We start from the raw sequence: 27,430 nt of genomic DNA on the forward strand, positions 1-27,430 counted from the left end.
TCAACCGGGTCAGTCACTCTCACACCGTCTGCCTTCTCGATCAAGGGAACTATGCGGCTAGCCCTCTCCCTCTTATCCAACCATGCAATCAACTTTCCGGCCTTGTCACCCACGTCATACAAACGGCCCTGCTGCTCCCTGCTCAGCCCCTTCGCAGTATCAGTGACCAATGCCCTGTAGCCAGTTTGCTTAAGGCTGAGAAGGTGCAACCTGTCCTGAGTAACATCAGATTCCAAGTCTCTTTCTATATCTGCTATCTCAGTTTCAAGCCGGACCACTGCCTCGCACCTACGCTTCTTAGCGCTATTAATGAGCGATAAAGCATGACCGCGGATGACGGTCTTATAAGCTTCCCATAGCGAGACCGATGATGACAGACCCCACATTATCCACAAAATAATGATCCAGTGATTTAACCAGTTCCGTTCGGATCTTAGGGTCACGGAGATACCAAGGGTTGATCGGGGCTACCCGGCCCTCAGTCCCCGGCCCAGCTTTCATTACAAGCCACAGAGGGGAATGATCTGAAATGCCCCTGGCCAAGTGTCTGATTTCTTTAATCAACGGGGCCTGTGTTGCGGGCATCAGGATATAGTCTAGTCTCGAGAGGCTACCGTGTGCACCGGAGTGAAAGGTATATTGCAATTGTTCAGGGTGTAGCAGCCTCCAGCAGTCTATCAGTCCCAGAGTATCGAGAAAGCCACCCAACCAAGACTGGGACCTCCCAAGATCCCTGGGTGGGTAGCGATCGGAACAACCGGAGACCACCGAGTTAAAGTCTCCTCCAACAAGAATGCCTTCTGGGAGCCCCAAGACCACCCTCCCCAAATCAGCAAAGGTTGTGGCCTGAAGGCCGGGCGGGACATAAACGGAAAGCAAAGAGATGACTTCCCCCTCCCACCGTCCAGTGATGGCGGCGTACCGCCCCGTTGTCAAGCATGATGGCATCGATCTCAAGGGGGAGGGAGGCTCTGACCAGGATTCCCGGCCCCCTAGAGCCAGTGGTAAAGCCAGAGTGTGCAATGAGACGGTATCCCCTACGATTCATAGCATGACATGTATTCCCAATCAAGTGTGTCTCTTGCAACAGTACAATATCAGGGGAGCGACGTCTCAGGAGTTGTAATACCACACCACGTTTTATCCTGTCCCCCAGCCCGTTAACATTCCAACACAGCAGTTTCAGCCCCCTATCCCCCATCCCAAACATGATGGCAGCATCCACCCCACATAAGTCGCGACAGCCAATTCCAAAAGTCCACCAATACAGTGCCTTGAAATGAACCAAACAAAAAACAACTTCCCCCCTCCACCCCCCAGCAAACCCCGGAAACAAAACCCCCAACCCTGCACCCCTGCGTTAGACTCGAAGGCCCCCCCAACTTGCAGTGTGCCTGTCGCCCTAGCAAATAACTAATCTACGATAAGAACCCCCGAGGAGGAAGAGACCCACGTCCCCCGCCACCCCCGGAGACCCGGTCAATTTAAGCGGAGGAAAGGAACCGCAAACCACAGCTGATAGGTCTATATGAAGTCCATCGGATCAGGTCCACCATTATTCCTGCTCCACCGGACCACCTTCGGCTCCACCAAAATGTCCAGAATGTTCCTGCCGCCCGGGCAGCGAGTCGAGCCAGTCACTTGCAGCCTCAGGGTGATAAAAGAAGAAAGTTCGTTCCGCATGTACCACACGTAGCCGGGCTGGAAATAGCATTGCGTACTTCATGTCCCTGTCTCTCAATCGCCTCTTCACTCCCAGAAACCCCGACCTCTGTTTCTGCACCAACTGAGTGAAGTCCGGGTAGAAACTCACCGTCGTGTTCTCAAATTTCGTGGGGCCATCCAAACGCGACGCCTGCAGGATAGCGTCCCGATAACGGAAATTGAATATCCTTGCGATTATGGGCCGCAGGGTAGCACCCAACTTGGGTTTACCACCCGGCACTCTGTGGGCCCGCTCCACCGCAAAGAATTTACTGAGGCCTTTGGGTGCCAGATGGTTGACGATGAGGTCCTCCACAAGAAGGTCGACGTTTGAGGAGTCAGAATTTTCAGGGACACTCACAATACAGACATTGTTCCGCCGAGAACGACTTTCAAAATCCTCCAGACGACGGGAAAAGAAGTCATTGGAGGTCCGTAGATTACGGACCTCCGTCTGTTGGTCGGAGACATCCGTTGTGAGGCTAGAAGTCTTCAAGTCCAGGGATTTCACTTTTTCGTTTGTTTTAGCTAAATCCGCCCTGATCAAGTTGACCTCAATTGCCATCGTGTCCAATTTGTGTGCCAGGGTCTCATACTGCTCACCAATGGAGGTCTTCATATACGCAATGGCGCCCATGACATCGCGGAGCGTCAAATCATCTTCCGCTGTAGAATCCTCTCCCTTGTCAGCCGGATGCTTGCCCGCTCCACTGGGGGATCCCTTAGGACGGGTGTATCGATCCATAACGTTAGTTTGTACGGAGCCCCCACGGTGAACAGACTTGGTCTTACGCTTTTCAACCTCGGGCTTGCCGGCCATCTTGGAAGCGAGGTCCCCAAGGGGACCCTGAGATCTGGTGAAAATGGCTACGTCAAAGTCACTCCCAGATGTTCATCCAAAGGACAGTGTGCCGCACGTCCCACACTGATCGGTGATGCACGGTCCAAGCCCTGAAGTAGGACCAGTGAATAAAGCCAACCTCAAGCGGTGTGACAAGTCCGCGGCTCAGGAAGGTCCGGACCAAAAACGAAACCGAAACAGAAAGCCATATCCAGGGTCGATAGCCAGATCAGGGGCAGCCGTTGTTGTTCGACTACCGCCCAGGCAGATATCAACTCGAGCCCCGGGCAGATCCGTGGAACAGGCTAGGAAAGTTCAGATGGTCACAAAATCGGTTCCCGTGGACCAAATCGATTCTTGAAAGCAGCTAGCAGATCAGCCTGGTTGCATCTTCAATAATCCAGCGTCAGAGTCAGGATTATAGTCAGGATAAGTGCTGGAGGTGGCGAAGGTCTGGGAGCCCTGTGCTCACGCGACCATCTCGGTTGCGCGCGAAGCTCCTCCCCAATGTTGGCTTGTTGACCGGCCGACACATCCACACAGTAGTGTTTTTTGAAGATGTGGCTCATGTAACTGGCATACAAATGTTAGTTATGGGAATCTTTCCCAGGAAGACCATAGAGGCCCCCTTCGTTCATGAAGAGTGGGCTCTCAGAGTATTAGGCAAACCTCTTTTGGCTTTTGCGTAGCATGCTTGGATACATTTGACTATCCATCTGGCTATGACTGATTTAGATAGAGCCTTCCCTTTATGGAGTTCATAAAAAGCAACAAAGAGTTGTTGCATCTTTCTAAAAGATTTAGTTCTGTCTATTATGTACATGGGGGCTTGTTTTTTATTTACGTTATGGAGACCCCATTGCACAACTGAGTCAGGTTGAGGAAAGAAAATGGAAGATCAATGGACTGATTCGATTAAAACAAGGAGACCACTTTTGGATGGAATTTAGGGTTGGTGCGGCAGACAACCCTATCGCTGTGTTCTTGAAAGAAAGGTGCTTCCAGAGTTAATGCCTGGAGCTCACTAACAAGCCAGAGTGAAGTGATGGCAACAAGAAAAGCCACCTTCCAGGAGAGATATTGGAGGGGGCAGGAGTGGAGGGGCTTAAAAGGTGGGCCCATAATTCTTGTGAGAACAGTGTTGAGAATCCACGTTGGAGCCGGGGGACCCGAGGTGGGATCTATCTCTTGAGGCGTTCCATGAAAGCCTTAATGACTGGTATTCTGAAGAGGGAGATGTGTTGCCTGTTCTGAAGATCTGCAGCCACTGCTGCTACGTGAAGGTTAATTGAAGTGAAGGCTAGACCATACATCTGCAGGTGGTGCAGATAATAGACTATATTCTGGACCCTGGGTGTTAAAGAGTTGATTTGTTTGGAATGACAATAATGGACAAAATAATAATAATTCCATTTGTTAAGTGCCTGGTTAAACCCAACGATGTGTCCCCATGCTAGGATAAATACCTCCTAAGGAGTAAAAAGGAAAACATTTAGCTAGACTAAGGGGAAATGGGGTGATGAGAAAGACATACAGATAATCCTAAACTAGGGGTAATATAGCCAGGTTTTTAGTCCCTTGCGAAAGATGCTTTGAATAGTGTCAGTGATAAAGTGTTTCACTTTTTGGCTGACCGATAGCCAAAAGATCAAGCTCCCATCCTGGCTCTTTGGATTTTGGGCACCCTGACCAGGTGGGCTCCCGCAGATCTAAGATTGCGGGCAGGAGTGTAAAAGGTTATCATCGTGCGGAGGTTGCTAGGGTATCTATATTCTACAGAATTCTGTGACAACAGCACATAGCTTTGTGGATAATCCTCTTTTCCACTGGCACCAGTGAAGAGTAGACAGAACTTTAGTAGTGGATGTTCTTCTAGGAAGATTCAGAACCAATCGTGCAGCAGCATTTTGAATACATTTCAGTTTACTGAGGCTTTTTTTGGAGACTCCTAGATAGAGAATGTTACCATAGTCTATACTGAGATGTGACTAGAAGGTGCACACGTGTTTTTCTGGCCGCAATAGGTAGTAGAACTAAGAGTTATCTTTAAGAGTCCCAAAGCATTTTCTGGCTACCTTCCTGATTTGACTCTCAAACGAGAGTTTGATATCAAACCATACTCCCAGATTTTATGTTTCCTCCTTATGGGCAGGAGTTTGCCCCAGGTCGATGACCAAATTGAAGGTGTTTTCCCAACTAGCATTACTTCGGTTTTATTGCCGTCAAGTTTAGGGAAATGGTTAGACATCCATGAGGTGAGCTCCCCTAGACAAGTGGAGAACTGATTAGCTGCTGTCTCCGTGTTCTCAGATAGAGTGACAATAAGTTGTGTGTCATCTGCTTATGACACAATGGTTACATTGTATTTTTCTACAATTTCTCCAAACAGGCCAATATAAAGATTGAATAAAGTGGGGTTCAGTATAGAGCCCTGAGGGACCCCCTGCCTGAGAGGGATGCTTTTTAATGTATGCGGGTGCTAAGCGACTTGGAAGCTGCAAGTGAGGAGGAAAGAGGTCAACCAACGAAGAGCTGGGCCCCTAACCCCACAAAGCCTTAGTGTTTGGAGAAGTATGTTTTCTGATATAATGTTGAATGCCATGCTTAAGTCCAACAGGACCAGTGTTGCAGTATATCCTGTGTCAGCACATTTCCTCAAGGTTTCCGTTGCGAGGAGTAGGGCTGACTCCATAGAGTAGGAGGCTCCAAAACCAGATTGTGAAGGGTGAAATAGATTATTTAGATTGATATGATTTACAAGTTGATTATTCACCACTGTCTCCGCAATAAGTGTTAAACTTAGTCCACTTCCTTTGGGTGATCATCTGATTCGGTTTAAAGAAAAGGGTGGGGGGTGGACTGTGGAAAGGTGTAGAAAAGGCCACCAAGTGGGGTGTCCACTTCAATCTCTGGAAAGTTGGTAAATATCGGGTCTAGGATGCCCTAGTTGGTGGGTGGGGGTGTTCACTTTATGAGTTAAATTCATAGTTATAAGTTCCTTACATGGAGATTGGGCTTCTAAATTGGAGTTATTGTCGAAGTGCAAATTAAGGTCACCTATGATTATCAGTTTATTATGGCGAAGTGTTGGCTGGACAATATTCTCAGGGACACTGCGCCGCAGGTCCTGGTGGACGATAGATCAAGAAGCCTACTAAAGAGTAGTCTTCTACTGTGGCAAGGGTGAAAAAGATGGCCTCACAGTTTTCAATGTTAACTCCCTTTTAAGGCGCATTTTAGAGACCCTATGTTGAGGGCGGTCCTGACTTAGTATTCCGTAGCCTTGTGGTAAGACATCTAAAATGTCGGGAATTGAAGCCAGGTTTCTGTCAGGAACATGGCATCAGGTTGTTTTTCCATGAGAATTTCGTTTTTGTGTTTAATCAGTGATCGGCAGTTATTTAGCAAAGACTGTACTTTGCGCTTGCTAGTGGGCGTCAGCTTTATGTGTTCCGGGTTGTTTTTACAATGAGTGCAGTTTGTAGTCTGGTCTGCCCTGTTCCCATGATGCACTGGGCCAGGGACAGACTAATTTGCATATTATTATTATTATTATTAGGGAGTTTTGTAAAGCGCCTGGTTTACGCCCAAGGCGTGTCCCCGCGCTGTGGTGGGTAGGGTGACCGTATAGCAGCCCAACAGTAGTTAGCGTCTGAAGAGATGAGTCTTAAGTTTTCGCCTAAACAGGGTTTCCGAAAACTCCATGCGTAGTTCCATCGGCAGATCATTCCACCGCTTAGCGGCCAGGTATCTGAATGATCTACCCCCCATGCGTGTTTTCTTTATTTTGGGGATTTTCAGAAGACCTGTGCAAGACGAGCGCAAGCTCCTGGTGGGCTCATACCAGGTGACCAGACTTTGTAATGGGGCAGGGGCTTTTCCTCTCAGAATGCGGTGGCATGTGGCCAAAGCCCTGAATTCCACCCTACTCCTGACCGGAAGCCAGTGCAACTCCTGGAGCGCTGCCCTGGAGGGAGATCTTCTAGGAAGCCTCAAAACAAGGTGAGCGGTAGCATTCTGCAACACCTGGAGGCGGTTTAAAACCTTTTCCGTTGCCCCCAGATACAGCAAATTGCTATAGTCCATGCGAGATGTGACTAACGCATGTACCAGCGTCCGGCGAGCAGCAATGGGTAGGAAATCCAAGATCTTCCTCATGGTTTTTAGAATGCCGAAGCATGTCCCCACCACTCGACTAACCTGGGAGTCAAAAGCAAGATCCTCATCTAGCCATACACCCAGGTTCTTTGCTTCATGACATGGAGCAGGTACCTCTCCCAGGCAGGGTGGCCACCATGCCGACGACCAAACAGGTGGACCCCCCCCCACCACGAGCACCTCGGTCTTGCTGCCATTAAGTTTTAGGCAGTTGGCGGACATCCAGGCTGCCAGTTCTTGCATGCAGACTCTGAACACAGCCAGGTTCTGAAACTGGGATGGTGCAATGAGCTAAAAAACGGTGTTGGATCTAGCCCTGATCTCTTGACTGGGTCAGAGTACTCTGCTTAATTCAGAGACTCTGTCCATCACCACCCCTTGTTGTAAATAATTTTGTCCACCCTAAGCGTGGAAGGGTATACTCAGATGTGAGTCCCTTGCTCATTGCACCATCAGGATTCAAGCAAGCCGGGCCGAAGACGCCTGAAATGGCAGAAACCGGTCCCCGGAAGCTTGTTTCCTTCCCAGTGTAAGAATTGGCTTTTGTAGTCTGGTCTGCCCTGTTCCCATGATGCACTGGGCCAGGGACAGACTAATTTGCATACAGCCAGGTTCTGAAACTGGGATGGTGCAATGAGCTAAAAAACGGTGTTGGATCTAGCCCTGATCTCTTGACTGGGTGAGAGTACTCTGCTTAATTCAGAGACTCTGTCCATCACCACCCCTTGTTGTAAATAATTTTGTCCACCCTAAGCGTGGAAGGGTATACTCAGATGTGAGTCCCTTGCTCATTGCACCATCAGGATTCAAGCAAGCCGGGCCGAAGACGCCTGAAATGGCAGAAACCGGTCCCCGGAAGCTTGTTTCCTTCCCAGTGTAAGAATTGGCTTTTGTAGTCTGGTCTGCCCTGTTCCCATGATGCACTGGGCCAGGGACAGACTAATTTGCATACAGCCAGGTTCTGAAACTGGGATGGTGCAATGAGCTAAAAAACGGTGTTGGATCTAGCCCTGATCTCTTGACTGGGTGAGAGTACTCTGCTTAATTCAGAGACTCTGTCCATCACCACCCCTTGTTGTAAATAATTTTGTCCACCCTAAGCGTGGAAGGGTATACTCAGATGTGAGTCCCTTGCTCATTGCACCATCAGGATTCAAGCAAGCCGGGCCGAAGACGCCTGAAATGGCAGAAACCGGTCCCCGGAAGCTTGTTTCCTTCCCAGTGTAAGAATTGGCTTTTGTAGTCTGGTCTGCCCTGTTCCCATGATGCACTGGGCCAGGGACAGACTAATTTGCATACAGCCAGGTTCTGAAACTGGGATGGTGCAATGAGCTAAAAAACGGTGTTGGATCTAGCCCTGATCTCTTGACTGGGTGAGAGTACTCTGCTTAATTCAGAGACTCTGTCCATCACCACCCCTTGTTGTAAATAATTTTGTCCACCCTAAGCGTGGAAGGGTATACTCAGATGTGAGTCCCTTGCTCATTGCACCATCAGGATTCAAGCAAGCCGGGCCGAAGACGCCTGAAATGGCAGAAACCGGTCCCCGGAAGCTTGTTTCCTTCCCAGTGTAAGAATTGGCTTTTGTAGTCTGGTCTGCCCTGTTCCCATGATGCACTGGGCCAGGGACAGACTAATTTGCATACAGCCAGGTTCTGAAACTGGGATGGTGCAATGAGCTAAAAAACGGTGTTGGACAGAGTCTCTGAATTAAGCAGAGTACTCTCACCCAGTCAAGAGATCAGGGCTAGATCCATCACCACCCCTTGTTGTAAATAATTTTGTCCACCCTAAGCGTGGAAGGGTATACTCAGATGTGAGTCCCTTGCTCATTGCACCATCAGGATTCAAGCAAGCCGGGCCGAAGACGCCTGAAATGGCAGAAACCAGTCCCCGGAAGCTTGTTTCCTTCCCAGTGTAAGAATTGGCTTTTGTAGTCTGGTCTGCCCTGTTCCCATGATGCACTGGGCCAGGGACAGACTAATTTGCATACAGCCAGGTTCTGAAACTGGGATGGTGCAATGAGCTAAAAAACGGTGTTGGATCTAGCCCTGATCTCTTGACTGGGTGAGAGTACTCTGCTTAATTCAGAGACTCTGTCCATCACCACCCCTTGTTGTAAATAATTTTGTCCACCCTAAGCGTGGAAGGGTATACTCAGATGTGAGTCCCTTGCTCATTGCACCATCAGGATTCAAGCAAGCCGGGCCGAAGACGCCTGAAATGGCAGAAACCGGTCCCCGGAAGCTTGTTTCCTTCCCAGTGTAAGAATTGGCTTTTGTAGTCTGGTCTGCCCTGTTCCCATGATGCACTGGGCCAGGGACAGACCAATTTGCATACAGCCAGGTTCTGAAACTGGGATGGTGCAATGAGCTAAAAAACGGTGTTGGATCTAGCCCTGATCTCTTGACTGGGTGAGAGTACTCTGCTTAATTCAGAGACTCTGTCCATCACCACCCCTTGTTGTAAATAGTTAAGTGAGTCGGCATCTACAATTAGATTGTGCAACCATGCTTCAGGGGTCTTAGAAACTAGGTCTCTGAGTTGGTTAGCGGAGTATGTTAAGGGTTGACAGGCAGTTGAACTGACGGGGGTCCTGGCACCTGGCCCCGGCTGGACGCAGACAGGCGCAGATGGGCTTGCCTTTGGCACACCTTGGACCGCCCAAAGGCATTTCCATTTGTAGGGTAATAGGCTTGTGTAGTAGGTCTGCATACTTTGCTTCTTTCAGGATGCTCATACATTTAGGTGGAAGAGGAAGGTACACAAATTCTAGGACCTGAGGAACTAGATCCCTCGATTAAGTGACCTGGGATCTGATTGCCTGGTTTCTCCATGGTTCTGCCTGTGAAAGTCTGGCCTGTTGGAGAACCTCTCATGTGGAACCACTAAGAGATCCAGCAGAGCCATGAACCAGGCCTGGTGGGCCCAAGTGGGAACCACAAATGGAAGGAGTAGGAGAGACAGAAAAGCATAGGCAAATATCCCCGAACAGTTCATCCATAGTGCGATGCCCATGCAGTTGTGGGTGTGCGAGCCTGGAGGCAAAGCTTGGGCATTTGGCATTTTTTGCAGTGGCGAAGAGGTCTATTTGTGTGTACCCCGATCATTGGAAGTAAAAGGGGAGGACTTCCGGGAGGAGTTTCCACTTGTGGACTTGTTGCTGCATCCTGCTGAGGAGGTTGGCAAAGTAATTGCCCACTCCCGTGCTCTGCCAACAGGTGGATCTTGCGGCAGAGAGGCCAACACCAAATACTCTGGGTGAGCTGAGAGAGCTGGGCGATTAAGTATCACCCTTTTTTCTGAAGGTAGTACTTGGCCGTCATGTTATAGATCCAAATGAGGATAACCTTGCTGGTCATTTGGGGCAAAAAAAAAACTTCAGTGCTAGATGGACGGCTAAGAGTTCCATGTAGTTGATGAGAGAACAGAATGTCTGGGTTCCTATTAGTCTTGGACAGTCAGGTCCTTTGAGTATGCCGACCACCCTGTGAGGGAGGCACTTGTGATGGTTATTTATGGAACTGGGTCGAGAAAAGTTTGCCCTTGCAACAGGTTGTTGGTGTTCAATCATTGTAGAGAGCCAAGTGTGCGGCCGCCGATCAACATAAGATTGTCCCAATGACCTTCAGCGTGAGGCCATCAGTGCACTAAGCACTCCTGCAATGGACACATATGTAACCAGACTGTACTGACTGTGACCTGTTGATCAGTTTGGAAGAGAAGAAGAAAGTGCCTGGAAGGACTGGATTCACTGAGGGTTTGGTTAGGCTTTGCCTAGTTCAGAGTTGAGGACTGTCTGTAGAGAAGGTTGGACCTGGAAGGTTGGGATGCGGGATTTGGTCACATTAATCATAAACCCTAGCTCGTGCACAAGGTTTATTGTGATCTGCGTGCGTTTGCAACACTGTATTGGAGTGGTCCTCTCACTCAGTCCATCATCCAGGTAGGGTAAGACGTGGATGCCCTGTCTGTGCATGTGATTGGCCACAACTGCGAGGCATTCATGAACACTCGAAGTGTGGAAATAACCACCAAAGGAAGCACCTTGAACTGGCAATGTTTTCTGCTGGTCACATGCCTGAAGCAGCGGTGATGCACCAGGTGAATTGATATGTGGAAGTAGGCATCTGTCAGGTCAAGAGCACCATGAAGTCTCCTTGCTGTAACAACTGAACAACATCCTGAAGAGTGGCCATGTGAAAGTGCTCTGATAGGATGTCTCCATTGGGAGGACTGAGGTCTAGAATGGGTCGCAGGGCACCTTTCTTTTTGGGAATTAGGTAGTAAAGCGAGTAGACTCATGTGCCCTGCAGATGGTATGGGCAGAGATCTATGGCCCCCCCGAAGAGGAGGGCGGAAACCTCTTCTTTGAGCAGACATTGGTGTTCTGGGCAGAGCCTGTGTTTATGGGATGGTATATTGGGAGGTGTGGAAGCAAGCTCCAGACAATAACCATGTTGGATAATATCGAACTTCCACTGGTCGGATGTGATATTCTGCCAGGTGGGAAAGAACCTTTGTAGACACCTCCTGAAAGGAGTTGTGTGGTCGGTGGGAAGAGAAGGCAAGTCAGGGCTTAGTCATTGTGGCGGCCCAGGTATGGATCCACCTTTGCCTCTACCTTTAGCTCCAAAGTTGCCTCGTGGGGGGGTGGGGGGGCTGCTGTGCCAATGGGCGCTGAAAGGTCATGGATGCTTCAGGGTAGGTGGTCTTCGAGCATCCCCGATATGGTGTGTGAGGAAAGGACCCACAAGAAGAGGGTGTTATCAGGTCGCCTATGACCTTCACCATCTCTTTAACTTTATTTATCTTTTACAGCATTTAGTCAACCTGCGGCTCGAACAGTTGTTGTCTTTCGAACAACATGTTAAGCAAGCATTGCTGGTCGCCTGGCTTAAAGTGGAGATAGGGAGCCAAGTATTGACAAGAACATGTTTCATACAATAAAGCCATAAACCTGTGTATAAGAGGCCAGGCCTCAGAGATGGGGTTAGAGCACCTCGAGAAGATACCCTGTTGTCTGATTTGACGTGTTCTGCTCCGTCGGAATAAACTCCTGTTTCCTGCCTTCCGGTCTCCAGCGCCTGCCTCTTTGTTTGGTAATATTGAATGGTATGAGAGGCGGCTAACGCCGGGCAAACATTGAAGGTTCTTGGTCGACATCGGCCATACCTTTCAACAATTGGCGTCCCAAACGTGGGGCCCATCAGTGACACGTGGATCCAGTGGGAGAGGTCCCAACGACAGAGTGAACGACTGCAACGATCGGGAAGTGCACCTGCCCGATAGACCCTCGTCTGGCAGCCGATCATCCGAACTTCAATGGTTCCGAGCAGACCTCTCTCTCGAGTGATCTACGGTCCTGACTGGGAACCATCAGGAGTGCCACAGCAATTACGGAGAATAGAGGACGATCAGGCGCTGGAAGCGGAAGACGAGAAACTGTCCATGCGGTCCGGGTAAGGTCGTGTAAACACGACGAATTGCGAATTGATTGTTTGAAAATACTAGTATTACTCATTTGATTGTTTCTTTGTTTCTGAGAGATTCTCTGTCTGCAAACAGGGAAGAATAGGAGTATTCTGTCTTTGCAGATAGTGAAGGGTAGGTAACGCAGGCCTTTGCCCCCGTTGTAATCCGTCGTGCCTGCCTCCCTCTCCATTTGATTGATTGTTATCCAAGCATTTATTGTTTTGGAATTGGTTCTCTTTGGATCATTCTCTATTTGCAAACAAGCACAGGGTCGCAATACTCTGTTTAGTCTTTGCAGATAATGAAGGATAGGTAACGCAGGCTTTTGCCCCCGTTGTAATCCGTCGTGCCTATTTTTATCCCTCATTTGATTGATTGTTTGACCGAGCATTGATCGTTCGGAATTGGTTCTCTTTGGGTTATTCTCTATTCACAAATAAGCACAGAGTCGCAATACTCTGTTTAGTCTTTGCGGATAGTGAAGGATAGGTAGTGCAGACTTTTATCCCCTTTGTAACCCGTCATGCCTATCTTTGCCCCGTTTGTTGGTAGTTGGTTCAGCCCGGACCGTTTATTAGAGGTAGATCATCCGGCTCCACCGGAGGACGCCCCTAATAAAAAGGACATAAATATAAAAAATGCGGATTAGCCGCTGTATCATACTAGCAAACATTAACATAAAAATCGTTAGGAAAAACAAAAGGAATCAAGCAAAATCAGTAGGCCACTGATGGGATCTCTTTTTGACCTCGCTAAAATAGAAACATTAGGAACAACCCCTCATGAGAAATATGAAACTAGTGAGAAGAGCCGAACTCGACGCCATGATGGCTGCAAGACAGCTCGGCTCCACCGCCCACCCCGCCCAAATAACAACAAACCCTATGCAAATATTATAAATAAATACAACACTCCAGCAAAGTAACATGTTAAAACGTTTTATTATACAACTATTTATTAAACAACTATTTACATGGCAAACGGCTGCAACAACAAACCCAAATGCATTTGCTGCCTGCTTGACGCTGTAGCAATGTTGGGCTACTTTGGGCTACTTTTTAGTAGGATTTGGGCTTTAGAAAGTCTACAAAAGCCATCAGCCGGCGAGGTAGCATCGGTGGCGGCCTGGGGTGGAGGACCGTTGTACGAATAGCCCGGAGGCGACACCACGCGCCGAGACCCATCCCCAGGACGTCCAGAGGTGGTGCCCAACAAGTTGTGTGCGGGGAGATGCCTTGCTGATGGCTCTCCTCACCCCCGCACTCCCTTCCGTTGCCGGGCCCGGCTAGCTCAATCGATCGAGCATGAGACTCTTAATCTCAGGGTCGTGGGTCCGGCCATCTTGTACGCCCTCGCCAGGGGATGGCGTGGGGCGCCCGCGGAGAGGTGGCGCGGGCGGCCCCCTCCCCCTCCAGGTAGAGGTTCCTCTCCTGCACCAAGACTACCATTAGCATTCCACTCGCGGACCCCCCCACGGCTGGCTGACCGGGAGGGACCCGCTCCGGCGGCCGTGGTGAAGGGCGGCTGCCACGGGACTCACAAGATGGCGGCCGGCTCATGGGCCCTCGATTCCCGCGGGCTTCCGGTGGGGGCAACCGCCACTGTTGCTCGACAATCCCCCATGGATATGCCCCTGCACCGGGTGACCGCCGCCTTGTCCACATCTGGTGCCGTGGGAGAGGCTGATTCCGCGCATCGGTGGAGGGACACGCCTGCTGTCCCGCTCTCTGGAGTGGCCACGACGTTACCACAGGATGGTGGTGTTCTCGTGCTGACGCCAGCTTTTGTCCAAATTACTAAGAGACACTGTAGACTGCCAACTTGATCAGCTCCAGTGGAACCTCAGCGTGACCCGGTAGGGAAGCTTTTGCCTTCCTCGCTTTTAAGTCACGGTTCATGCCGCCTGTCCTTTCTGCTGGCATTAACGGAATCTTTTGAACTGCCGAAAGGGATTCTGGTCCGACCACTTGATATTGGAGGCATTTGGACTATACTCTGGACCCGCCCGGCCTCGACCAAAATGGCGCCAGTATGGGCGGGACTCGCAGTTCCTTATGACGTTCTAGTTGCTTAAACCTTGATGTTATGGGATATGTATGTGACCTTTGTGCACACGGCGGGCGGGGAAGGGTACGGACTGAACATGCAGACAACCCTATCGATGTGTTTTCTTTGTCATTTTTTTGTATTATTTAAAGCTCCGAAATAATGTTACTGATGATACTCGCCCATGGTGTACGTATGGACAATTTTATTGTAACTGATCCTGTTATATTTCCAACTATAAAATAAACCTTCACTGGTCCTGCAACCATTAGTCGCGTTTAGTTTTTCAATTAAATGGCTCGTCCTTTACTTACTTCTATACTACAGTGTAATGTCTCCGTACCTCATGCGTTTCCCGTCTGCCCCGTGGCCGGCCTACATGGTTGGAGGCCCGTATTTGAATGCTGACATCTTCACAAATAAAGTTTTTTAAATATGTGGAACTAGCCTCATAACCGTCACTTAGATTGGTAGGTTCTCGGATAAAGGCTACTATTCTCAAAATAAATAAAAGGGCAAGTAAAATAAAGCAATTTTGGTTATGAAAAATTAGAAAGGCATGGTACATACGAATAATGCGAAAAGAATAATCAGGATCTGTCGTATTTTGCATTTCTGCAGCATAAGCAAAAGGTAAAAGATCCTGATATTTAGATATATCTATGAATAGGACAGTAGACCAGCTCCTCTGGGCTTCAATGCCGAGATGCAAGGTACTGCATCCCAAAGAAGATAAGTCAGGTACGTGGTAGGTAAAAACATTTTCGTGGTTTTGCGCGCTGATGTGCTTTGAACGCTGTCACCCCCCCTCTTCTCTTTCCCTGCAGGTTAATATCGGAATTTCAGCTGAAGTATGGAGAAGACCCAGAATGCACCGTGTTCCACGCAGAAAGAAGAAGAATTGTATGGTATGAATGTGCGCGTGGGCCCCGATTTGTGTCGTATGAATGCTTATGTGTGGTGCACGTCTGGGTTGACGAAAGAATGCTTTTTGTATGACTACGGTGTTGATCGAACGGTCACTGGGATAGGAAAATTAAGCCCGAACATGGTACCTGCATGTGAAAAACGAATAAAGATATAGCACTTTCCTTACTTAGGAACGACTCTCTCTGGAGCTAACGAATGGGGGAGTGGCCTACGCCAGAAACTTGAAGGCCTATTTCAGTACGACGAACCCAACCCCAACCGATATCCCAAATGTACGCCCTAAATGACGCGCACCAATGAGTCAACTTATGTGCGGACTAGATGAGAAAAGTTAAGAATACCCCGGGTTGGGGTTCATCCAAAACCCCCCCCCCCTCAGCCCAGAAATTAGGGATATTGTCATGTTTTATATTTACCCCCTCTTCTTCCACCCTCATAGAAAAGTCAGAATTGCACCATCGCACGTCCGACTGACACCCCTCCTTTACCTCAGCTTGGATCATCATTTGTTAGATGTTGGAAGACCCCATCGTGAGTATAAGCACGACTGGACTAGTGTCCGACCAATTAAAAAGGAGTAAGTATTTTTGAAGCGAGGTTACCAACAAAAATTGTCTACTATTAGGAAGGAAGGAGAACGAAGAGCTCGACCCCCAAAATGAATTAAAGGGAATACTGAGAATACGCCACATGCATGGCAAAGTCCTTTTGCCCAAAATAGCTCTGCGTTTTGTCTTAAGTTTTCGTACTTGATGTATGTACTGTCGCACCCTATCTGGTATTTGTGTGTACGTAAACTATGAATTTATGTTTCCCCTCAGCTTGTGTTTTATACGTGAAACCGACCCGTACTGTTATATATGTGTGTGCACTGAATAGTCTATTATTATACACGTTTCTCTCTCTCTCTCTCTTTTTATGTTGTACGTGTACTAATAGCCTATTTGGTACGCACGACGCTCTCTCCCTCTGATGGCTCCCTTGCTCCCTTTTGAATAAATGACGACACTGTACCTCGCCGGTACAGGTATAATTGGCTTTAGACACGACAGTGTTTGAACAAATTGACAGAAACAAAACGATCGTATTTTGCCATATTACTACCTCTCCTTTCTGTAAAATGATGGAACTTAATTGGCTGAGAAAGAAAGGACAGGTAAGACGACTGATGTCCCCTAATCTGACCCTTAAAGGGGAACTATATGTCAGTGGCTTTTGTTTTAGCGCTTTAGTAACACCACCCTCATCATTCGGATTACCACCGCCCATTGCACAAAAATAGAATGTCCAATACGTCCCCGTTTCTCCAGAATGGTCCCAGTTCTGTACCAGCCGTCCCAGAAAATCTTAAAGACTGTAGCTATAAGCCCATGATAATAGCATTTCACACTTTTTATAAATTAGCAGACCTTGAAGAAAAATATAGCTCAGCAGGATTTGTTTTAGAAAAACACGAGTCTCTACTGGAGAGAATTGAATTCGATAAAACCATGTAAATTTTAGATATCAGACTTCTTGCCACGTTCGCAAATATAACAGGAGTAAAACGCCAGACAGACCTTATGTTTGAAAATAGAAAATACTTGCCAACCCGAACCACAGCAATAATGCATGAGTTAACAGCATACACCGATGTAAGGATTACTAAGCATCCACCCTATCGTGACCAGTAAACGTTTCCCCAACTACTAAGGGTTGGGAGAGGAATTAAAGTGTGTAAACGTCTTCCCCTGCCAGTTCTCTAAAACTTGTTTTTATATACTCATTTAAGGATAACGTGCAGTCGTCGGAGGAGAGGGGCCGGATGTGACGCACAGCCTGGCTGCAGATCGGAGGATATCTATGACCTCGACCAAGGTGGAGCCACGGAGCAAAGAGTTGCGGGACAAGGCACCGTTCTCAGCGTGGAAAGTGAAGGAAAGAAGGGCCGCCCAGAAGCCCCTGCACGTTGATGAGCTCGTGCCGAAAGTCCCAGCCGATTGTGCCCGATTGATGGGCCCACTTGCTTGAAATTTCTGCCCTCCTTGGTCCGTCTCAGATCTGATCCCACTCCACCCTTTCTTCCCTCGGCCTCCCAAAGCACGCCCCCATCACCCTCCCCCCTTTTTCCATATGGAATTTTTTGAACTTGACTCTGAGAAGAAACACAGCACAAAAGATAGAATAGGGTTTGTCACGAAGGAAGAACGGAATACGGGTACCCCGCCTAAGGTACCTATGATAGATTAGTTAGTGAACAGGACAAACACAGGACTGTGGTCCGAGAGCAAAGAATGGCCACACCCTGCAACGCGAGATCTGAAGTAGAGCTGGACGCATAGCTCCACCGCCGGTGCTCAACAGTGCCAACGAAAGAGGAAGAACGATGAGAGCCTACCAGTGATGGCTCGCTGTAAATAAGACACTGGAAAGACGAACCCTTTTTGAACATTGCCACCCCTTGTATTAAGTTGGATTCCTTTTCCAACCACTTTTGTATTGATTAACACCCAATTGAGCTTTCGTAACCTTACATCTGTCATTTTTTCAACTGTGCATGGATAACTAAGAAGGCGTTAACTCTGTACCTTGATGATTGTAGAACACCAGTTATGCACATGAACATGCTGTCTAGTTTTGTTCCTCCCGGAGTCCAGACCTCAAATGTACTTAATAGCCCTTATTCTGCCAGGATATTTTTGTATGACATCATGTTTGTATTCGAACGAAATCCCCTACATCATTCAAGTGATGTCCCCATCTCCAGGTCTAATGTATGACACCACTAATGCCATCTTGTATGCACTGCCTCCCGCTCATCACATTGACTACATAGGGTTGTGTACGACTCTGTCTACATTGATAACAGAATTACTTCCATCTGCCTGTAATGCATACGGTCTACCAAAGCGAATTGTATAACTAAAGTCAGCTTGTACGTCCTCACCTATGACATGAACAGGAATGAACTAGCTGATGATAAAAACTGGGGACTATGGAAAATGACTAAAATTAGGTATACATAAGCGGCGTTCATTTATGTTCACTACAGCCACTGTTGAAAGTAAAGCGAAAATCACGAAACAGTGGCCACGCCATCTTGTCCCTTTTAGGCCCCATCACGAACGTAGGTGGCAGCCATTTCGTGTATCATGACCTCTCTGCCCACTGCCAATAGCCTGCGCGTCTCTCCCCCTCACTCCCCAGCCTCGCAAACATCCCCCCGCGCCCCGACAGCCCCCGGTCTCTCCTGCTTGGGCCATACATGCACCTCTAACGCGACCCTGTCTCCGAGCCATATCCCGTGCTGAACCCCCTCTCTCTTTCATCCCATTCATGGAACACCCCCTTTTTGTACAACCTCTTCCTCCCTGCCCGATTGTCCAGCCAGATCCCAGGCCATCACCTAGCCCGACAGATGCAGTTTATTGCCCCCTACAGTAGGACCTTGCCTCACATCAAAGGAGCGGTGGTTAATCAATACCCTCACACCTCCAGATCCGACCGATCACCCACTTTCCCATTCCCAGCGGAATGTCCAGCTGCGCGACAACCACCCCACGCTGAGATTGGGGTGGGAACTCTACTGTAGATGTGTGTGGGAACGGGCCTGGACCGGGGATTCCGGGGATGCCTTTCCGTACTTCAAAGTATTGACAAGAACATGTTTCACACAATAAAGCCATAAACCTGTGTATAAGAGGCCAGGCCTCAGAGATGCGGTTAGAGCACCTCGAGAAGATACCCTGTTGTCTCATTTGACGTGTTCTGCTCCGTCGGAATAAACTCCTGTTTCCTGCCTTCCGGTCTCCAGCGCCTGCCTCTTTGTTTGGTAATATTGAATGGTATGAGAGGCGGCTAACGCCGGGCAAACATTGAAGGTTCTTGGTCGACATCGGCCCTACCTTTCAACACTTTGACATATTCTAATACTTCAGCCTGGCACAGTGTCCAGGAACTTTACTTTTCTACAGCAGCAAGGTCTCTATATACTCAAAAGTAAATGTCTCCCTGCAAAGGTGGCAGATTTTAGAGCTGAGGATGCAGCGCAATCTCAGGTTAAGAATAAGAATGCTACCTACATTCCTTACTAGTGGATTACTAAGGTGATAACCATGGAGTTACGTTTCGGCAAACAAGCTTTTAAGTTCTGCATTGTAAAAGCTGCATACATCTATCTCCATTATTAGACAAGACATATTTTAATACAATTAATAATTTGCTTAAAGAATCACCAACACATGGAAGGTTTCAGACTTTCAAATTAAAGCAGTGAAAGGAAATCCTAGCATCACACAGTATGCCAAGAATCTGTGATTTTACAGAAATAACTTTTAGACATGATACACCGGACCCATCTAAAAACAGGACATGTAAATCACTGAAATACAGTTCAAGAAAATACCTACCTTCTTTCATAAATAGAATAGATTTTTGCTCAATCTCATTTGTCAGCTGATTTGTTTTAGTTAAGTAGTCCAATATATAAATAATAGGAGCAAAATTGATCATGTTCTGTTCACCACAGCCATAAGGCATCTGAATTAACCTCTCCAAACCATTAATCGATGGCCCGAGGATATCTCCTGTGGGAAAGAAGAAACATTTACTTTTAAGTTTAAAGAGAGATTTATTAAAATCATAAAGGGAATACATTCATTGAAATACGTATGAATACAACATTAGGGACTTGGAAAATAAAAAGCGTGATCAATTAAAAATAAAATAAAAATATATTTATAAGGGGGTGGGGAGAAGGGAGAAGGACTGAAATACACATGAAACCACACTGTATAATGTCTGATTGCAACTACCAAGAAAAATGTATAAATATCTAATCAACCAACAACAATAGAATAAGGTAAAACATCACAGGTAGAAAGTTAATAAAGGGGGTTTAAAAACTTCATATAAATTGCAGGAGAAAGTATAGAAAATCATTTGGCAGAGTTATCTAAAAACTGAGTAATTGGTGACCACAATTCTTCGGTTTCAAAACCAGAAACAAAGGATGCATGTATGCAGTATCTAATCTGAGATTATAACAGACTGCATACCGCCATGCCTTTGACGATAACTGCATAAAATCTTTTGTATGCTTAGTGATTTGTTGAAAAGCAACTGCCAATAACAGTCTATTATGTGAACATTAAAAGAAACATTAGCCCACACATCTGATACACTTCCTATGAAAACCTTTAAAATAGAGTAGGGTATATTTAAACAAAATATGGAATTAATCTGATCCCAAACTTGATGCCAGAAAGTGGAGACATAGGAACAGGTAAAAAGTAAATGTTTATGGTCAGCATGTTGTACAAAGCATGTATCTGGAGTATCTAAATGAATTCCATGAAGAACAGGCATTGTAAAAAGTCTATAATAGACAAAGAAATGGTTTGTGTAGTATTGGCTTCACAAGAGGATGTTCTAATCTTGTTCCAAATCTGTTTCAATTTAGAGACAGATATGGTAACTTGAAGATCAGCTTCCCAAGCAAGTTTGATTGGGGATTTAGGACGATCACTAATAGTATGTTGGAGGAGGGAATTTATAGAAGAGGCCTTTGGATTTGTAAGCAGAAGATTGGTCAAATTGATGGAAGACGGTGAGTTAAGAAGAGCAGCCGATTAAAAGGAGTCGTATGCCTGAAATATGACCCTTTGAAGGAGCAGAAATCTATGAACAGAACCAGATGATAAACCAAACAATTCAGAAGCCTCTGAGAAAGAAATAAAAGAATCATTTTTTATACAATTGTTTGGCCCAAAATAACCCTTTAGATATCCAAGAGGGCCATTAAGTAGATCTATCATTTAGTTGTATCAAACAATTATGCCAGATAGGGGAATCCCAAAAAGTTTCCAAGTTTATAGGGTGAGGCGGAATGACTGAACTTAGCAATTTACCTGTATGGCGAGCAATCTGAGTACATAACTTCCAGCATGCGCATGAACTTGATGAATTCAGAAATAGAAAATGGAAAGATAAACTCTTTTTCAATTTTTTTTTTGTCCTCATTCGCCTTTAACCATAGTAAACAGACTTTCTGTTCATACCCCTACTCAACGACCTGAGATGACATAGGCTCTTTTGACGGAATCTCTCGGTGCCTTCAGCCTGTAGGGGTATATTTCAAGATAGAAATGTTACTTCCCCTCAAAATAAGAGGATAGGTTTCACTCCATCTTGATCTGTAAAGACCAGATGGACTCTTTCGATGACTCGGGGGAGACCCAGCATAGTCCAAGGAGTATCCAAAAGGCATAATCTTCGAACACGCCGTTCATTATAGCATAAATAAAATAGAATAACAAAGCATGGATAAAGTTTACGGTTATTTCTTAGGTGATTTCCACTGAAGCAACAGGTCCCAATGTGCAATCTTTTTTCTGCTACAAGCTCTAGCCAAATCCATCTTCGATATTTCATATAATTAGGTCAACTAATCCGAATGTTTAGGAGGCACCGGGTCCACCCAATGTTTACATATTTGTCTCCTTGCCAGTAAGATTGAATAGAATAAAAGATCTGGCTGGTCCTACAATGTAGCTGTTAAGGCCAAAAATGATTAAAGTCAGTTCCATTTGAGTTGGTACTCTCAGGATACTCTCCATCGTTGTCCGTATTTCTTCCCAAAATGCACCAATGCACATGTGTAAGTCTGAGGCTTCTAACAACCCACTTTTTTTAAAGTTGACTTGAGACCCTTTTAGGATTTTAGATAGCCTGAGGGGGGATAGGTATGCCCTATGCACAGTGAATATATGGTTCCTCTTCAACCATGCAGGTTTAACTAAACTAAAAAGATTTTTAAACGAATCCTGCCATAGGAGATCGTACTGTGCATTTGGCATCTGTTCACTCCATAGCTCGGAAAGATAAACTCTTGTTCTAAGTCCACCCATAATGGAGTGAATAAAGAAGACGAGGAAATACAATGAACAGACTGCTTTAAAAGAAATGCACTGTGATAATTAGCAAAATCCAGAACATTTACACCTCCCTTTAATTTGGGAAGCATCAATTTAGATAGGGACATACAAGATTTTTTGTTATTCCAAAGAAAAGAGGATAAGATAGAGTAACGTTTTCTATACGATTTATGCGGGATATTTAACGGAATGTTACAAATAGTAAATAAGATAATAGGAACCAACATCATTTTAATTGTATCCAGCCTGCCCTACCAAGATAAGTGCAAAGGATGCCATCTAGAAGTTAAGGAATTAACTTTATGAATGCATGCATCTAAGTTGATAGAAATAGAGTTAGCATGAGAGGGAGTGAATTGAAGCCCCAGGTATTTAATTTGAGTAGGTCTCCAGATAAAGGTAGATGAAGAGGTGTCATGTTTAAAAGTAATTTTACTTAAAGGTGACATTTTTGCATTTGTCAGTATTTAATTTATAACCAGAGACCAAGTTATAAGATACAACCTCTTCTGAGAAGGCAAGAAGGGTGGAATTAGGTTGAGACATAAATAATAAGATGTCATCTGCACATGCAGCCAGTTTAATATGTTGAGCATTATAGGAAGACCCATTGATCGAAAGATGTTGTCTAATCTGGGACAAGAAAGGCTCAAGTGCCAAATTAAAAAGAAATGGAGATGGGGGACATCCCTGCCTAACTCCCCTGTCCAGGGGTAAAAAGCAGAAGTAAGAGAATTAGCACAAACGGCAGCTTGTGGGGACGAGTACTAGATGGAGACCAAGGGAAAGAAGAAACATGAGTGACACGTGTGAAACATGACGATGTAGCACAACAATCATACATAAATATTATAGCTGTGCCCTTGCATTATTAGAATACACCCTTCCTATTTTTGGCTTGTTGGACTTGGTTGGAATTTGGCACATTAAAGCAATTTACCTTAAGATTTCTAAGGTGTGCCATACTTACAAGACCGCTTTTGCACTAGAGGGGATGATGACAGTCACTGCCTTATGATGTAGTGTTCTAGCCTAGCGTTCAGTTCTTTTCTGATTGGTTGGATCAGAGTTTTGGGGAGTCCTGATGGATACAGGAATGCCATTCCACATGCCGGGTACATAGCTAACTGAAATGTAAAATCAAATGGACCTATCAGTCCTTCTTTTGTAGATGTATATTGATGGCTCAATGCCCTTTCGGATGTATTTAGTAGATTTTCTTGGTTTCATACTATTTCTGTTTATGTTTTTTTTACCTGTCTGTATGGCTTTTTTTCCTTCTGAGTTTAGCATTTTAGTTTAATAACTAGGGCTTTATCTGTAAATGTAATTGTATCACGGGGACACATTGTTAGCAACACGTTTCTCAATTGGATGTGTACCAATGCTGTTATATATGTGTCTTGTCATATAGATTTCCCTTTTAATACTTATTATGTGGTACAAAAGGGGGTGGTGATGGACGGAGCATCTGAACCAATCAAACACTCACACCCAGTCAACAGATCTGGGTTTAATCTATCACCGTTCTTTAGCCCACTCTGCCACCCCAGTTCAGACAATGCCATATGCAAATCAGTCTGACCTTGTGCCTCATGGGAACAGTCCAGCCCGAACTGCCAAGCCATGCCTTCCCTGGACCGGAAACAAGCTTCCGAGGACCGGTTTCTGGCATTTCAGCTGTCTTCAGCCCGGCATGCTTGAATCAAGTGGCAAAGTGAGCAAGGGACTCACGTCTGAGCATACCCTGCCAACTTATGGCGAACACAGTGGTACAAAAGGGGGTTGTGATGGACGGAGCATCTGAACCAATCAAACACTCACACCCAGTCAAGAGATCTGGGTTTAATCCATCACCGTTCTTTAGCCCACTCTGCCACCCCAGTTCAGACATGGCCACATGCAAATCAGTCTGACCCTGTGCCTCATGGGAATAGTCCAGCCCGAACTGCCAAGCCATGCCTTCCCTGGACCGGAAACAAGCTTCCGAGGACCGGTTTCTGGAATTTCAGCCGTCTTCAGCCCGGCTTGCTCGAATCCAGTGGCAAAGTGAGCAAGGGACTCACGTCTGTGCATACCCTGCCAACTTATGGCGATCACAGTGGTACAAAAGGGGGTGGTGATGGACGGAGCATCTGAACCAATCAAACACTCACACCCAGTCAACAGATCTGGGTTTAATCCATCACCGTTCTTTAGCCCACTCTGCCACCCCAGTTCAGACATGGCCATATGCAAATCAGTCTGACCCTGTGCCTCATGGGAACAGTCCAGCCCAAACTGCCAAGCAATGCCTTCCCTGGACCGGAAACAAGCTTCCGAGGACCGGTTTCTGGAATTTCAGCCGTCTTCAGCCCGGCCTGCTCGAATCCAGTGGCAAAGTGAGCAAGGGACTCACGTCTGACCATACCCTGCCAACTTATGGCGATCACAGTGGTACAAAAGGGGGTGGTGATGGACGGAGCATCTGAACCAATCAAACACTCACACCCGGTCAACAGATCTGGGTTTAATCCAACACCGTTCTGTAGCCCACTCTGCCACCCCAGTTCAGACATGGCCATATGCAAATCAGTCTGACCCTGTGCCTCATGGGAACAGTCCAGCCCGAACTGCCAAGCCATGCCTTCCCTGGACCGGAAGCAAGCTTCCGAGGACCGGTTTCTGACATTTCAGCCGTCTTCAGCCCGGCTTGCTTGAATCCAGTGGCAAAGTGAGCAAGGGACTCACGTCTGAGCATACCTTGCCAACTTTTGGCGAACACAGTGGTACAAAAGGGGGTGGTGAGGGACAGAGCATCTGAACCAATCTAACACTCACACCCAGTCAACAGATCTGGGTTTAATCCATCACCGTTCTTTAGCCCACTCTGCCACCCCAGTTCAGACATGGTCATATGCAAATCAGTCTGACCCTGTGCCTCATGGGAACAGTCCAGCCCGAACTGCTGAGCCATGCCTTCCCTGGACCGGAAACAAGCAACCAAGGACCGGTTTCTGGCATTTCAGCCATCTTCAGCCCGGCTTGCTTGAATCCAGTGGCAAAGTGAGCAAGGGACTCACGTCTGAGCATACCCTGCCAACCTATGGCGATCACAGTGGTACAAAAGGGGGTGGTGATGGACGGAGCATCTGAACCAATCAAACACTCACACCCAGTCAACAGATCTGGGTTTAATCCATCACCGTTCTTTAGCCCACTCTGCCACCCCAGTTCAGACATGGTCATATGCAAATCAGTCTGACCCTGTGCCTCATGGGAACAGTCCAGCCCGAACTGCTGAGCCATGCCTTCCCTGGACCAGAAACAAGCTTCCGAGGGCCGGTTTCTGGCATTTCAGCCATCTTCAGCCCGGCTTGCTTGAATCCAGTGGCAAAGTGAGCAAGGGACTCACGTCTGAGCATACCCTGCCAACTTTTGGCGAACACAGTGGTACAAAAGGGGGTGGTGCGGGACGGAGCATCTGAACCAATCTAACACTCACACCCAGTCAACAGATCTGGGTTTAATCCATCACCGTTCTTTAGCCCACTCTGCCACCCCAGTTCAGACATGGCCATATGCAAATCAGTCTGACCCTGTGCCTCATGGGAACCGTCCAGCCCGAACTGCTGAGCCATGCCTTCCCTGGACCGGAAACAAGCTTCGGAGGACCGGTTTCTGGCATTTCAGCCGTCTTCAGCCCGGCTTACTTGAATCCAGTGGGAAAGTGAGCAAGGGACTCACGTCTGAGCATACCCTGCCAACTTATGGCAAACACAGTGGTACAAAAGGGGGTGGTGATGGACGGAGCATCTGAACCAATCAAACACTCACACTCAGTCAACAGATCTGGGTTTAATCCATCACCGTTCTTTAGCCCACTCTGCCACCCCAGTTCAGACATGGCCATATGCAAATCAGTCTGACCCTGTGCCTCATGGGAACTGTCCAGCCCGAACCGCCAAGCCATGCCTTCCCTGGACCGGAAACAGGATTCCTAGGACCGGTTTCTGGCATTTCGTCCGCCTTCAGCCAGGCTTGCTTGAATCCAGTGGCAAAGTGAGCAAGGGACTCACGTCTGAGCATACCCTGCCAACTTATGGTGAACAAAGCGGTACAAAAGGGGGTGGTGATGGACGGAGCATCTGAACCAATCAAACACTCACACCCAGTCAACAGATCTGGGTTTAATCCATCCCCGTTCTTTAGCCCACTCTGCCACCCCAGTTCAGACATGGCCATTTGAAAATCAGTCTGACCCTGTGCCTCATGGGAACAGTCCAGCCCGAAATGCCAAGCCATGCCTTCCCTGGACCGGAAACAAGCTTTTTCTGGCATTTCAGCCGTCTTCAGCCAGGCTTGCTTGACTGGGGGTGAATGTTTTGCCATTGTGCAACATTCCGTCCATCATCTTATGTGTTTTGCTGTTCACCCTATGTGGGAAGGGTATGCTCAGACGTGGGTCCCTTGCTCACTAAGCCATTGGAGTCAAGCTATCCTGGCTGAAGACGGCTGATAGCCAGAAACCGGTCCTAGGATGCTTGCTTCCGGTCCAGGAAAGACATGGCTTGGCAGTTCGGGCTGGACTGTTCCCATGAGGCACAGGGTCAAGACTGATTTGCATATGGCCATGTCTAAACTGGGGTGGTTTGGTGAGCAAAATAACAATGGATTAAACCGAGATCTGTGACTGGGGGTGAATGTGTTTTGCCATTGTGCAACATTCCGTCCATCATCTTGTGTGTTTTGCTGTTCACCCTATGTGGGAAGGGTATGCCCAGACGTGGGTCCCTCGCTCACTAAGCCACTGGAGTCAAGCTATCCTGGCTGAAGACGGCTGATAGCCAGAAACCGGTGCTAGGATTCTTGATTCCGGTCCAGGAAAGACATGGCTTAGCAGTTCGGGCTGGACTGTTCCCATGAGGAACAGGGTCAAGACTGATTTGCATATGGCCATGTATGAACTGGGGTGGCTTGGTGAGCAAAATAACGATGGATTAAATCCAGATCTGTGACTGGGCGTGAATGTTTTGCCATTGTGCAACATTCCGTCCATCATCTTGTGTGTAATACTTATTATGTACACCACCCTGTAATTAAACATACCCCAAATATGCCATTAAGTAATGGTCACAATTCTAGAATGCCTGACGTTTGTGTCAGTGGCGTAACAAACCGTGAGAGGGCCCCCCTGCAGGCTACGTGAAGGGGCCCCCTCCGGACTCAATCTAGAGCTCCCCAGCAGAAGTGCTGTGCTGACAGGGCCCCCTGGATGGTGAGGGCCCCCCCGCACCACGGGGGCTGCAGGGGCCTGTGTTACGCCTCTGGTTTGGGTGTTCTTCCAGAAGGTCCGTTTGGTGTCCTGAAGTGTCCACAACAC

At 47.3% G+C, this 27,430-nt stretch overlaps 1 protein-coding gene across 1 annotated transcript in view; it reads right to left on the bottom strand.

Moving 5' to 3' along the window:
• LOC144762794 (CD109 antigen-like) overlaps nt 1-27,430 on the bottom strand; it is a 771,981-nt gene that overhangs the window by 175,309 nt on the left and 569,242 nt on the right. The window contains exon 23 of the mRNA XM_078648064.1: nt 19,543-19,719. Coding sequence (XP_078504190.1) covers nt 19,543-19,719 — 177 coding nt within the window. The remainder of the gene's footprint in view (nt 1-19,542; nt 19,720-27,430) is intronic.

Source organism: Lissotriton helveticus, chromosome 6 (assembly GCF_964261635.1).
Source record: "Lissotriton helveticus chromosome 6, aLisHel1.1, whole genome shotgun sequence".
NCBI lineage: Eukaryota > Metazoa > Chordata > Amphibia > Caudata > Salamandridae > Lissotriton > Lissotriton helveticus.